The sequence below is a fragment of the Capricornis sumatraensis genome, chromosome 11 (assembly GCF_032405125.1).
Source record: "Capricornis sumatraensis isolate serow.1 chromosome 11, serow.2, whole genome shotgun sequence".
NCBI classification, from domain to species: Eukaryota; Metazoa; Chordata; class Mammalia; order Artiodactyla; family Bovidae; genus Capricornis; species Capricornis sumatraensis.
The window spans coordinates 27,618,021-27,633,165 of record NC_091079.1 but is presented as its reverse complement, the minus strand read 5'-3'; the positions used below and the strand labels follow the sequence as shown (position 1 = coordinate 27,633,165).

Genomic DNA, 15,145 nt, shown 5'->3' with positions numbered 1-15,145 from the left:
CATCCAGATCATTCCCTCCTTCAAATCAGAACCAGCTCTCACCATGTATTTAAAGATGATTTTGTTACCTGATGCTGCAGACTGGAGGATGGTGCCTTTTTCATGAGGGAGTTCTGAGTGGCGAGCAGAGGGATTCCTAAAGAGGGGAAAGGGATTGAAAATGTGTCCTCCTTACTGTGACCTCCTGAATGCCTGGTGCAAGGCATACAGTGGTGCTCAATGTGTATTTGATGAATAAAGGAAATTTTGTACGTGTCCCTACATGCATTCAGAAGATCTCTTTCTTCCAAAGATACATGACAGTCTAATTTTTATCAGCCAAATCTGAAATGCCATAGAAAAAGAGACATTTAATATCAAAAGAAAGGCACGTGTTTGTTGAAAGAAAAAAAAGCCCGAGTTCTTTCGTGAAGAGAATTTTGTTGTTGTTCAGGTGTTCAGTCGTGTCTGACTCTTTTTCAACCCCCATGGGCTGTAGCCCACCAGGCTCCTCTGTCCGTGGGATTTTCCAGGCAAGAATAGTGGAGTGGATTGCCATTTCCTTCTCCAGGGTATCTTCCCAACCCAGGGATCGAACCCACGGTTCCTGCATTGGCAGGCAGATTCTTTACCACTGAACCACCAGGGAAGAGAATTTACTCCATGAATAATCTTTCCTGTAGGTCCACGTGGATCATGTTGGATTTTTGTAGAGTGAAATCACTTGCCACCCACAGCTTCCAAGGACCAGGTGAGGGCTGACCCCTTTTGAAATTCAGCAGACACCCAAGAACTAGGTTCTTAACTGAATTTGCTTCCCAATTCAGGAAAGTGAACGTGGCTTCCAAGATCATAGGAAGCCTGGATGAGGGACTTGGGGCTTTCATCCCCAGGATGGGTGAGATGGGGTGGCCAGAATGCCCTGCTTTGAGAAATGAATCTGTCCTGTGCAGGCCCTGGAGAGGAAGTCTCAGTTTCACGCTTTGAAGTCACGGGGAAGGAGACAGAGCCGTGGTGCGACCTGCTCCAATAAAAGTTACCAGTCATGATGAAAAAACACCTCTTTATTGAATGCTTACTTGGTGCCAAGCTGTCTGCTAACTTTTGAATTATCTTACTAATCATGGCAGCAATTTTAAGCAAGCATCTCTTCCCCATTTTATAAATGGAAAGTCTGGGACTCAAAGAGGCTGGGAATCAGCCCTCAAAAGTTGAAACCCAGATCTCTGCTTATTCCACTCTGGGCTTGCTCTGGGAGATGGTGAAGGACAGGGAAGCCTGGCGTGCTGCAGTCCTTGGGGTCAGAGATGCAAAGAGTCAGACATGACCGAGCGACTGGACAGCAACAAGAAGTTGATTTTGGGGAGGCCTCCAGGCAGAGCCTGAATGAGGCCTGTTGGAGTGTCCACTTCAGTCCCTTGTAACCCCATGTCCTGGGATAAGGGAAAGGTAAACGAAAGAATAGTCAACCTTTGGTGGAGAAATTCACGTAAGTGCTTAGAGTGACTATGTGTTGCATGCATAGATGAGCAAGAAAAAGGAGACCTGAATTTACCATGCCACTAATGCGTGCTAACCTTTAGCATAAGCATTTGGTGAGCACTTACCAGGCTTTAGGCTAGGTGCTTTACTGCGTGCCTAATTTAATCCTCAGAGCAAGTCTAAGAGCTGCGGCATTATCATCACTTCCCATTTTAGAGATGGAGCTGAGGCCCTTAGAAAGTATTTGCTCATTGTCTTCACAGCCAGTGAACTGCCAACCAAGGTTGCAAACCGAGGTTAGTCTCACACCTGAGCCATCTCTCCTGATGCTAAGCCCAGTTAGCCTGCCCTCCGCCCCCACACCCGTGCAAACCAAAAGGCATCAGACAAAGGCTTACTGGCACAGCCGCAACATTAACTTTGAAAACGATTCAGAGAGTGATCAAAGAAAGCAGATTCAAACGATATGATTATCTAGGCTCTCATTAACATTTAAATACTGTGTATTCCTACAAATTGCGGGGAAGTAATGCAACCTGTGACTATTACATTAAATTAGGTCACTGATTTTTAAAGACTTATCTTGACCCAAAGTAACTGAAGTAATAACTCTGCCCAGCTGGGAGTCCTGAATGGTCAGAATGGCCTGCTGTGTATTTCTGCATGTGTGTGTATGTGCATATGTGTGTGTGCATGCGTGTGTGTATATCTGTTTTCAAACTATGACTTAATATTTAAGGATTCCGACTGCCATTTTCAGGCCCCCTGGTGGCTCAGACGTTAAAGAATCTGCCTGCAATGCAGAAAACCCGGTTTCGATCCCTGGGTCAGGAAGATCTCCCAAAGAAGGGAATGGCAACCCACTCCAGTATTCTTGTCTGGAGAATCCCATGGACAGAGGAGCCTGGTGGGCTACAGTCCATGGGGTCACAAAGAGTCAGACATGACTGAGTGACTAACACCCACACACACACTGCCATTTTTGTAAGTGACTAAAAAATACATATGAAGAAATGTCTTAGAATTTCCCCATACAGGGAAAATAGCACTTGGGCAATCTGTCATGTTTTTCAGCATTCCTCATTCTTCTCTTGATCTATGTCACACAGAACATGTTTATCTAATGTGAAGAGTTTTCATTGCTCTAATTCCCTATTTATAGCTTTTTGCCTTGAAGCAATAAATCATCAGCAAAGTGACTTACTGGACTGGGTGAGTTTTCCTGTATTTTCAGTTATTATGAGGCAATGATGGAACACTGAACACTTTCAGTAAATGTGCAGATGGTGGACATTAGGCTCCCAGATATTTTATACATGGCAATAAAAATGGCTAAAAGTTTGAAAATGCACTGAAAAATGGGAATTCTGATATACAGAAAAGACCAGGGGGACAAATGTGTTGAGATTGGAAAACATCTCATGTAAATATAAAATGAACATTTGGCATTCATTCACTTACTCATTTATTCAATGTCTTTTTATATTCCCAAGTACCCTGTGGGTGGGCTTCCCCAGTGACTCAGTGGTAAACAATCTGCCTACAGTGCAGGAGCTGCAGGAAACTCAGATTTGATCCCTGGGTCTGGAAGATCCCCTGGAGAAGGGAATGGCACCCCACTTTAGTATTCTTGCCTGGAGAATCCCATGGACAGAGGAGCCTGGAGGGCTCCAGTCCATGGGGTCCCAAAGAGTTGGACACAACTGAAGCCACTTAGCATGCATGTATCCTGTGGGTACCTGGAGGTCTGGGACCGTGACTGCATCTTCTAAGCCTAGTACATATCAGGGCTTGGGGAGCAGGGGTTGATGGATGGATAGAGATCTACTGGGCTTCCCTGGTGGCTCAGATGGTAAAGCATTTGCCTGCAATGCGGGAGACCCAGATTCGATCCCTGGTTCGGGAAGATCCCCTGGAGAAGGAAATGGCAACACACTCCAGTATTCTTGCCTGGAAAATTTCATGGACAGAGGAGCCTGGTGGGCTACAGTCCATGGGACTGTCACAAAGAGTCGGACATGACTTTTCTAGAGATCTATTGCCGGGTGCCTTGGGAACCAGGGGAGTGAAATGAAGTGTAAGGAAGTTTGCATAAAGAGGAAGAGGAAGCTGCTAAAGGCTGGCTTATTGATAGCAATGAGAAACATATCACCCTGCCAGAAAAGGAGACAGAATTAAGAACCAGATAAAACCGTAGAAGCAGTTCACTGCCTGGGTGGGACTAATTAACAGGTGGACAAACGTCCCTGCAGGCAATAAAAGCGATAAGGTCCTCCATGTTGTTAGCCCCAGGAACTAATCCATGTTCTATAATCTGAAGATGCCAACAGGTGGTTGTGTGAGTTATGTGCTCAGCCAACTGTTTTCAAAGGCGAGAGTGATATAGTCCATTTTAGAAATGGCTGCAGAAGCCATTTCATCTCTGTGAGCTTTTTATCTGTGAAGTAAGGATAACTCAGCCTCACAGATAAAAGATAAAAGGGGGAAAGAAACCATAAAATATGCTAAATATGACTGTTATTAGTGATACCATCTCTGCAGGCTGTCCTTATCATGAAGTCACATGGTCGGTGCTTTCTGCAGAGGGCGGGACATTCAGGAAATTTTTCAGAGCAGGAATGAGGAAGGGCCTTTTCGTCAACAGTGAGTTTGCCAGTCAATGGATTTAATTTCAAAAGACATAGCAATTCACCTGCTACAACCACATCTATTACTAGGAATCCCTGCCGTGTGTACGTGGGGTAGGGGCCAGAGTAGCATGAACTAACCTCTAACCGCAACAGAGCAGTGACCCAGTTCTATCCCTGCGCCAGGAAAATGCCCTGGAGGAGGAAATGGCAACCCACTCCAGTATTCTGGCCTGGAGAATCTTATGGACAGAGGAGCCTGGTTGTCTACAGTCCATGGGGTTACAGAGTTGGACACGACTGAGCACAGTAGGGCAGGGACCCAGCCAATGACCTGTAGTGAGGTTGTGTCAGCAGCTGTGTGTGAACATAGTATTTCCTCCGACCCAAAGGTGGGCCTCCCAGTTGGCACTAGTGGTAAAGAATCCACCTGTGAATGCAGGAGACACAAGGAACACAGGTTCAATCCCTGGGTGGGGAAGATGCCCTGGAGAAGGAAATGGCAACCCACTCCAGTGTTCTTGCCTGGAGAATCCCATGCAGAGGAGCCTGGGTGGCTATAGTCCTTGGGATCATAAAGAGTCAGACACAACGGAACATAGCATAGCAAAAGTGGACCACAGACCCTAACATCACCAGTTGAAGTCATCTGGATTTTTCTTATCACAGTAGTGGCAATTATCTCGAGATGCTATTATGTTAATAGTTGATTGGACAGTGAATAGACATCTGAATCAGGCTGATCCCATTCTTCTCATTAAGAGACACAAAGACTTGATTGGTTCTGGGTCCCAGAACCAGAAGGTCAAGTAGCTTTTGGGTTAAGACCATAGTTTTATGCTTTAGAGACACAGGGAAATCTGATATTAGAAAGCAGGAGGCTCATCTCCTCACCAATCCCATCTTCAACTCAGAAAGCCAAACTTCCCCCTTCTGCCCTTGGATTCCATGTGGGACACAGTTTAAGAGTTTTCATGTAGCCCGAGAAGTCCAAGATGGATTTAGGCTACATCTAGGGCTTCCCAAGTGGCACTAATAGTAAAGAATACGCCTGCCAATGAAGGAGATGCAAGAGACATGGGTTCCATCCCTGGGTTGGGAAGATGCCTTGGAGGAGGAAATGGCAACCCACTCCAGTATTCTGACCTGGAGAATCTTATGGACAGAGGAGCCTGGTGGACTGCAGTCCATGGGGTCGCAGAGTTGGACACGACTGAGCACAGTAGGGCAGGGACCCAGCCAATGACCTGTAGTGAGGTTGTGTCTGAGAAGGGGAAGGAGGAAGGGGCAGATGGAGGCCTCTGTTGTCCCCTACAGAGCCTGCACGTGGTTGGTCTTGGTGTACACTTGGTCTTCCAGCTGCTGCTGAAACCCAAGGGTCCAGGAATCAAAACCAAAACAAGCAGCTAGGAGAACATAAATAGGTCCCCAGCTGGCAAATCATCTCTAAATAGCATCCGATACACGCAAACACCTGCAAGAGTTCACTGCTCTCGATGGAAGCCTGAGCTCCCGGGAGCTGATCATGGGCGGTCTAGGGGGCTGTGTGCCATGTATGCGCCCACTGCGATGGTGATTTCCTGCTGACCCTTCTGTGCCTGCGTTTCCTTTGTTCCTGTCTCTCACACAGGCCCCGACACAGAAAAGACATTTACTGTGAATGTAGAAAAAGAATGAGCCTGCATGCTTCTCCCCCTGTGTCTAAAGCAGGGCCCTGAAGCTAGAGGTCCCTGGGCCAGGGATCCGTGGATTAAATCCAGGGGTCGTGTGCTCAGATGAGGGGGAAATGCATCTTTGCTTTTGTCATTGTCATTGTTCAGGTATTCAGTTGTGTCCAGCTCTTTGCAACTCCAGTGACTGCAGCACGACAGGCTTCCCTGTCCCTCACTCTCTCCTGGGGTTTGCTCAAGTTCATGTCCACTGAGTTGGCGATGCTATCTAACCATCTCATCTCTAATAGCAATTTAGCATTTCTTCCTACTTAAATGTGGTCCACAAACCCTAACACTGCCAGTTGAAATCACATGTATTTTTCTTATCACAACTGTGGCCATTTTCTTAAGATGTTATTATGCTCATTACTACCTTGAAATTATATTGAGACCTGCCTCCACATTGCTATTTCGTTTATCAATAAAGAAACGCATGATGTTGTCACAGTTGGAACATTGGGAGAATTACACTGCAAAGTGTAAGCAGTGTCTCCTGCAATGCCATTCGCTGGATTTATTGTATGCATTAAAGCTCTTCCTGCCTCCCTCTCTGACGTGCAGCACACACGGTCACCCTCCCCGCCTTCTCTGCCCCATCACTTGCTCCATGATGATGGAGACTGCAAAAGTGTTGACAGCTTATTACAAACGCTAAGAAACTCTTCAAGGCATGTGCAGAAGAGCCAGTATAGGTAAACAAACAGCATGCTCGCTATTTAAAAGGGAGGAGGGTGTTCAGTGTGGGCTGCATTTAGTGACTTGCTTCAAAAGAACAAGTATGGAAAAGCAGAGAAAGTGATTCGATATCGGAGACACCTAACAAACATGACCTTGGCCAGGTGATCAAGGTCAACCTCATCCCTGTTAAATCACGTTGACCCGTCATACTGACAGCACAAGGCGACGAGGATGCCACTGAGTGTCTGCGTTCTTCATTCCCCAAAACTCAGAACCCCAAGTGAACCGTGAGAACATCAGGCACACAAACCTCAGTCCAGGGTCGTTGTGCAGCCTCTCAAAACCACCAAGGCCATCAAAAGCAAGGAAAGTCTGGGAAGTTCTTACAGACCAGAGGGAACAAGGGAGGCAGGATGAAAACCGACAATGGGGAAAATGGTGAAGTCCCAAGAAAGTATGGAGTTTAGTTAATAGATCAGTGATAACGTGTTAGTTGTGACCAATGAACCGTAGTGACAAGCGACGTTAATAATCATAGGGGGACCTTGGGGTGGAGTATATGCAAACTCTCTGTACTATCTTTGCAACTGTTTGTTAAAGAATTTTTACTTTTTGGCCACACCGCACAGCTTGTGGGATCTTAGTTCCCTGATCAGGGACTGAACTCATGCCCCCTGCCTTGGAAGTGCAGAGTATTGACCACTGGACCACCAGGGAAATCCTCTGTGGTATAAATTTTAAACTAATCTTAAATAAAAATAGAAGATTGTAGTGAAACCTGTTAACATTTTCAAATACAAGCGCAAACAGCATTATAAGTTTATCACTGGTGGTCTTTTCACACACTTTCCTATAATAAAAATAAAATGTAAAAAAAAAATATGTTTCCTTCTTAATTATAGGTTGAAAAGCTTGATTCCTTTGTCACTGTGTTATTTGGCTACTAAAGTGCCTGAAATGGGGCTGGTCTGAACTGAGATGTACTGTGATGTAAAATGAGTTTCCCAGGGGGCTCAGCGGTAAAGAATCCACCTGCCAAAGCAGGAGCTACAGGAGACATGGGTTTGATCCCTGGGTGGGGAAGATCCCCTGGAGGAGGAAATAGCACCCCACTCTAGTATTCTTGCCTGGGAAATCCCATGGACAGAGGAGCCTGGTGGGCTACAGTCCATGGGGTCTCAAAGAGTTGAGCACAACTGAGCACAGACATGAATGAATGTGATGTGAAAATATAGCCTGGATTTCTCAGTAGGAAGAAAAGAATGCAAGGCAGCTCGTTAATTGTTATATTGATTCCATGTTAAAATGTTAAGATTTTGGATATCCTGGCTTACATGTATTATTAAAATTCATTTCACTTGTCTCTTTCTACCTTTTTTAATGTGACTACTTGAAGATTTGAAGTTACATCAGTGGTTCGCATTGTATTTTTACTGGACAGTGATGCTCTGAAGAATTCCAAAGGTGAGGGGCATGTGGGCAGGAAGCCCCAGGTAAGGAAAGACCCACCTCAATGCATGATCTCTCAGGTAGGGGAAAAAGACACAAGCCACTGCAAAGTTACAAATTTATTGGTCTGGAAATAAATACAAATATCTCATTAAGAAACTCTTCTGGAAAGACTTGTACATAACAGCTTCTTGTTCTGATTCAGCCATTTCTGCCTCCCAGGTGGTAGGTGACAGGTAAACTGAGTCATAATCCCCCAAGCTGCCTGGAAGGCTTGACTACTTCCTCCCAGTAACCACCAGGCCCAGGTGGCTGATGCACGCTCTTCCATTCATCCTGATCAAAACTTGCTATACGAAGATCCATGGTTAGCCAAAATGAGATTGAAAGGCAGTAAGTAGTACAGGAACTCGACAGCTATGTTGACATTGCCCAGAAATGTCAGTGGTGCCACCCTGCTCAGGGAGAAGTTAGAGGGGCAGGGAAGAGAGGAAGGCGGGAGAGAGAAGGAAATCCCATGGAACACACATTTCAGACTTCGTACATCTTTTGGGCCACCACTCCCCATGTGAATCACACCCTCCAGCTGAAGATTCTGGAAGGTCACCAGGTCAGAAACCTTTGGCAGTCAAGTTCAGATTCACCCCCACATTGTCAAAGACTGGAAGCAGGATTTAACTTAATCACACATGATTCCAGGGAACCAGATGGGATCGGCTGAAATCACAACTGCACTGGATTCCATCACAACCACAAGGAATTCCTTACGTCTAATCACCAAAAATGCCACCCCACCCCAACGCCCCTGCCCCAGTGCTGCTGCCTGGAGACACATCACAGCCAGGCCCAGCTGTTTGCAATCTTTCTCTCCATTTCAGAGAAAACAACTACAAATCTACACACTCTTCCCCATGAATGAAATAACCACTCGTTCACGTATTAGGGGTAGGAAGTAGGGGCGATGGAGGGGGAGGCAGGCAGCTGATTCAAAGCTTTAAACACACAAATACCAAATGCCTGCCAAGACCGTTTCTTTGAAAAACTGGAAGGTTTTGTCCCCTACTTGTGTTGTCCATTAAAAAATGCCAGGAAAACAGGCTTGTAGGCGTCAACCATAAAAAGTGTATATATGCACAAACGTGTAAAAAAAAATCTATTTCTTCAAGTTAACTATGGAAATTTGCTTTTTCCAAATACTTCGGAGCCTCCATGTCAATTCCACCTCTCTCCCTGCTTCCTGTTTGGCTTTTTTTTTTTTAAAAAAAAGAGCTCCCCACCACTCCCTGCTCTCCCCCTCCCCAATCAGAAAGGGCTTGGTTTCCAGAATCTGGGTCTGTTTTTTCTTTAGTTGGAGAGGAAACAGGAAGTAGGCGGGCTGGGCTTCCAACAAGGTGTCCCTTTGCGCCAGGATGCTCTGGCCAGGCTAGCCTTGGATAGATCGAGTGTTTACTCTGCGCTGGTTTCTGGCAGTTTGGCGTCTCCGAAGGAGGGTAGGAGGGTGGCCTCTCAGCCCCTCGTTTGGGGGAGGGGGGCACTGAGGTGCATCTTTCCCTTTGGTCCACCCCGCCCTACCCTCACCAGAAAGGGCGACCCCACGAACACCCAATCTCACCGTGTCGTCACCAGAGCTCACTTGTACAAAATAAGCTTTGGATTAATACCGAGTTACGAGTTAACGTGCGGTTGGCAGGCAGGGGTGGGGAGGGGGGCCAGAGGAGGGGCAGCTACAGCGATCGGTCCCAGAGTCCAGGGGCGGCCGGCTGGCCCCGAGGCCGCCTAGCAGGACACCTCCGTGGAGTTGGGCCCAGCACTGCTCCCGGGGCCGCCAGAGTTGGGGATGATGTCCAGCCGCGTGCCCTCGCTGGTGTGCGAGCGGCTGCGGGCGCCCTCGCTGGTGTGCGAGCGGCTGCGGGCGCCCTCCAGGGACGTGACACTGGAGCCTGACGCTGTGCGAGACCTCATCAAGCGGGTCATGCTGGCAGAGGGCACTGGAGAGAGAGGAGAGAGCCCAGTGAGGGGGTGGGCGAAGGCCGGAGGCGCTCGCACCTCAGCAACGCAGCCTGCCGCGTGCCCCGCCTACCCGTGGAAACTTTGCTCCTGTTCGTCTTTAAGGCATCCAGCCGCTGGGCCCCCTATCATTTCCGTGCCTACTCGCAGAGGTGAAGAGCAAGGCTCAGGCTGGATGAGGACTGATGGGTCCCACTCTGGCACGGACCCACCAGCTGAGTCTTGATCGCAGCTTTCTGCCACTCGCTTACCAGCTGTGGGACTCGAAAAGTGTCCCTCTCTGAGACCCCGGCCCCAGAATACTACCACGGACCCCCGGGTATCACGCCCGAGTGCGTGCCCACCACCCTGTGATGTCAACAGTCTCTAGAGTCAGGAGGATGTTCATAGTTGGCCCGGCTAATCCCTGCCCGCCACAGGCTGGAAACTGAGGCCACACGGAGCGGTCAGCTGTCACCTCTTCCTGTGGGCAACCTGTGAGCTTCCAGGAACTCTTAATGGCACCATGCATTCCGAAGGACTTAAAATGCCCTTAAACATGGCAGGTGGCTGAGAAGATGGGATGAAGAACCCCACCTGTGCTGGGTTGAAGAGCACCCTCCCAAGTTCACGAGCACCAGAATCTCTGACTATAACCTTATTTGGAAATCGGGTCTTTGCAGATCTGTCTAGATGAATTCATCCTGGTTAGGGTGAGCGCTAATGCGATGGCTGGTTTCCTGCTAAAAGGAGACAGATGCACACGCGGGGAGCAGCTGAGTGAGAACAGGGCAGAGGTCAGAGTGGTGCAGCCACCAGCTAAGGGCTGCTGGCAACCACCAGAAGCTGGGACGAGGGATTGATTCCTCGGAGAATCCTTACAGGGAGCATGACCCTGCCTGCATCTCAGTTTTGGACTTCTAGCCTCTAAAACTGTAATACTGTGAGAGAATACATTTCCGCCGTTGTAAGCAACGGAGATTTGTTATGGCCACCCTAGGAAACTACTCCATCAGCCGACTGAAGCCTCTTTGTCAAGATCACGTTGAATAAAAGACGCCACACACTGAGGCAGTGATAAGTACAAATGCATGGAGGGGTTATGTTATTGGCTCAGTGGGCAATGTTACTGGCTCAATTGGCTCTGTTGGCTCTTTGCCACAGACACTGACAAACAGAATTTATCCTTGCGTACTGAATCTTCTTAAAGAGCCAGCTCCTGAATCCAGGAAAAAATCAGGATCAATCCCACACCTGTTGCTCACATACTGTCTCTGAGCCCCCCCCACCCTGTTCCTTGATCCCACATCTGGGGTCTTACTGAGCCTGCAGGCCTCTGGTGACCCTAGCATGGAGTCATGGATGCTAAGGGCTTGGCACACTAGCCCGCGGCTGTGAGCGGGCACTCGGGAAATAAACGATTCCTTCCCTCGTCTTTGGTGGATGCCTCTAACTCTTTCTGTTGTCTTTCCCTATGATCTGCAGGCTGCTTTCTGGAAATAGAAGCCGACATAGCGGGTGGGGGGCAAACAAGGCCAGCCTCCCACTTCTTTTCTCTCCAGAATGTACTTTCAAAGCAGAAATCCAAACCCATGGCAGGTTCAAGACAACTGAGTTGCAGTTTATGCCTGCAAGGAAAACAAAGCCCTTCTCAAGTTACTGCCTTTGCTGCACACTTTCCCAGAGGGGCAGAGACCCACAGGCAGATGTTTTCTGTTGGAAGAGGTCTATTTGGGACATGGTTCCTGCCTGGAGCATGAAAATCAGGCTTGCCTGCTCTCAGCTGTGCTAGAAACTAAATGTGGCTGAAGCCAATCTGAAGACTGCGGTCAGTAGACCAAACATAACATTACTATTTTAAATGAGCAAACAGTTTAAGCCTCAGGAAAATAAAGGGAAGAAAAAGGAAGTGACTAGACATTCAGACTTCTTAATTAAGAAGAGCACTCGAATTAGAAATCCAGGCAGCAGAGAGAGAGAGCAAAGCCAACCACATCGGGGCTGAAACTGTGGCTGACACACCAACATGTACCAACGGTGGATGCTCCCAGGAGTGTGGTTGAACTTAGGGTTGTCTGTCCCAGTCATGGGACTGCATTGCTGAAAAGGGGCTGTGTGCGTCTGAGAATAAACTGGAACCATAACGCAAAGAGGCTGCAGGCTCTTTAGTTATGCTGCTCTTTATCCTTAAATTCTCAAATCTAATGATTTAGCAGACAGGCTCTGCCTTGATTATAAGTGACTTTATCACCCATTTGCTCAGAGCTTTGCAGTTTTCGAAGAACTGTCACAGATCCCCACTCTGCTTCTTGCTTAATTTCTCAAAGCCTCAGTTTCATCATTTGTAAAATGAGGATAAGAGTATCTCCTAGGATTACTGTGATCGTTAAATGAGAAAAAAAAAAAAAAGGACTTAATGATTCTTCAGCACCACCACCACCATCACCACTCTCTCACCCGGAACCATCCTCACACCACCATCACCATCACCACCATCACCACTCTCTCACCCGGCACCATCCTCACACCACCATCACCATCACCACCATCACCACTCTCTCACCCGGCACCATCCTCACACCACCATCACCACCACCACCATCACCACTCTCTCACCCGGCACCATCCTCACACCACCATCACCACCACCACCATCACCACTCTCTCACCCGGCGCCATCCTCACACCACCACCACCACCATCACTTCCAGCACCATTGCCGTCACCACCATCACGCCCACCACCACCACCACCACCATTACCGTCACCACCATCCATCCTCACGTCACCAGCACCACCACCACCATGACCAGCATTACCATCCTCACAAGTCCCTTAGGGAAGCATGTAATCAAAATTAAAAAAGATTTTCATGGTTTCATGGGCTGTTGTCTTCTTGGTCCTCAGAGGGCTAGTCCTCATCCACACCTTAAAACATTCCCTGGTGTGAAACAGCTTCTGTTCACCAACGGAGGGAGAATGAGCCACTAGGGTATGAGGAGACACTGGAAGCTCTGCACTGCGGCCCACCCTCCACGCCCCTAAATACTTCTTCCCGGACGTGCCCGGCATGCGAAAAGCTAAAGCTGCCCACGGTGACACAGTATCCTCGGCCCAATCCGTTTCCAGTTCCCACCGCTGCCCCTCGGCCCACCCCCTGCTGGGAAAGGCCATACTCACTGTATCCCATGCCCTGCACGAAGTACTTGAAGGCCTCGGCCAGCTTGGCCGGCTGCAAGAGAAAAGAGCGAAAGTGCAGTCAGAACCGGAGGTCCGGATCACTCGGGGCCATCAGGACCCAGGCCTATGGTCACCTTCATTAAAGAGCTTGGCAAAAGACGGAAACACCACGTGTTGACAGGACAAAAATACAAAAGGAAAGCAAAGAACGGGATGATTATGGAGAACAAACTTAGCTTTGGCCAGGAAGAACGTTCAAATTCACTACATAGCTGGAGGAACTTAGTCAAGTTACATGACTGGTCTGAGCCAGCTTTCTCACCTATATAATATGGGCAGAGTGCTACACCTGCAACTGAGGATTTCTGTGAAGAATATATCATTGGATAAACTGATGTGTCCAGAACAATGACTTTATGAGGTTAGTACCATCTTCATATACATTCCATAGCTGAATAGATTTGGAGAGATAAACAATCCATCCAAGGTCTTCTGGTTAATTAGTGGGCCTGCACATTAATCCAGGATTTTCCAAATCCCATAGCAGCTTACTCTCACCCCAGTAGCAGGCAGGCTGGTGGCTGGCTGGATGAAAGGATGGTGGATACATGGATAGGTGAAAATGAAAAAATGTGGATGGAAAGAAGGAGGGAAGATGGATAGATGAATAAGAGAAGGATGGATGGTCTTAAAGAAGGAAGGATGCAAGGATGAAAGGAAAGGAAAAATGGAAAGGAAGAAGGATAAGATGAGAGGACGGATGGATGGATAGAAGGATGGATGAATAGACAAATCTCTTAATCAACTGGGCTACTTTAAATAAAATGAGTTGGGACTGCTGCAAACATACCCAGTTTGACCAATTACTCTCAAAGTTTAACTAAACCAGGAGGTGATGTTTGGGCAAAGGTCATATTTGAAGGCTAATTAATTCCAGCTCTCAAATGTAATGTCCTGGGTCTATTCTCACACCCTTTCACTTCACTGGTGAGCCATCATCAGAGTGGCCTTGCCCACCTCCACCAACTCCTGCCACTGTTCTCAAAGAGCCAGGTGATATTTAAAGAAGAATCTGTGCTAAAAGTGCCCTCTAGGAGTCGCGGGATGATAAGATAAAAACGAGAGTTGCCAGTTGGAGCTGCAGGAAGCCAAGGGCATCTGTGTTCAACATGGCAGACAAAACAGGAGGATGGGCTTGGAAACGAGATCTCGGCCCAAACTCAGCTCCCCTGCATGCCCATAGGCAATCTCTGCCGTCTGATAGCCTCAATTCCCCTTCTGTGGCTGCAGTAGAAGGCACGCTCTTCCTCTCTCTAAAGCTTATTGCAGGGATTGAATGGAATGAAGGATGGGAGTGCCCTTTGTAAACACACCCAACTTGCAAGGGCAGGAGAAGGCAGGATTACAGAGCCATTGGTTCTTGTTGGGCTGCTCTCCTGAGGGGCTGGGCTAGTTCAGCTCCTGCCATGACATTTAAAATGTGTTTTGGAACTTCTCTGACGGTTCAGTGGTTAGGACTCTGCGCTTTCACTGCAGGGGCCACAGGTTTGATCCCTGGTTGGCGAACTAAGATCTCACACCAAAATAAAATAAAATAAAACCTGCTTTAATTATGGCTAGGGTTAGAGTCTTCTCATTTCAAATAGAGAAAGGAATAAAGGAGGGAGAGAGGAAAGAATAATGGTGCCCCTTCTCTTCAGCCAATTTAAGTTGCACTGTCTCAGCAGGGTGTTGTGCAGGCTGCGTGGATAAATAGCCCATCATAAAATAGTGTGCAACTATTAACTCTTATTTACATCTAAGCAGGCTCTACTGGGAACCCATCTGTTCCCTCTGAAACTGAACCATCCCATCCTTCTCTGGCTACTCCCAGCTATTAAATAGGCAAAACCCAACAGCAGATACGAACGTGACAATACTTTGTTCTTTGCCAGTAGAAACAGAGAGGGACACTGGAGAGGGAGGCTAAGAGAGCCACACAAGGCCACTTGTGCCCGATTACTGCTGCATGCACACATAGACACACACATGCACACAAAGACACACATACAT

At 47.7% G+C, this 15,145-nt stretch overlaps 1 protein-coding gene across 1 annotated transcript in view; it reads right to left on the bottom strand.

The window, feature by feature from the left end:
• Positions 1–8,067: 8,067 nt before the first annotated feature.
• NDRG1 (N-myc downstream regulated 1) overlaps positions 8,068–15,145 on the bottom strand; it is a 55,147-nt gene continuing 48,069 nt past the window's right edge. The window contains exons 15-16 of the mRNA XM_068984025.1: positions 13,094–13,145; positions 8,068–9,915 (exon numbers count right to left, since the gene is read on the bottom strand). Coding sequence (XP_068840126.1) covers positions 9,704–9,915; positions 13,094–13,145 — 264 coding nt within the window. The 3' untranslated portion in view covers positions 8,068–9,703. The remainder of the gene's footprint in view (positions 9,916–13,093; positions 13,146–15,145) is intronic.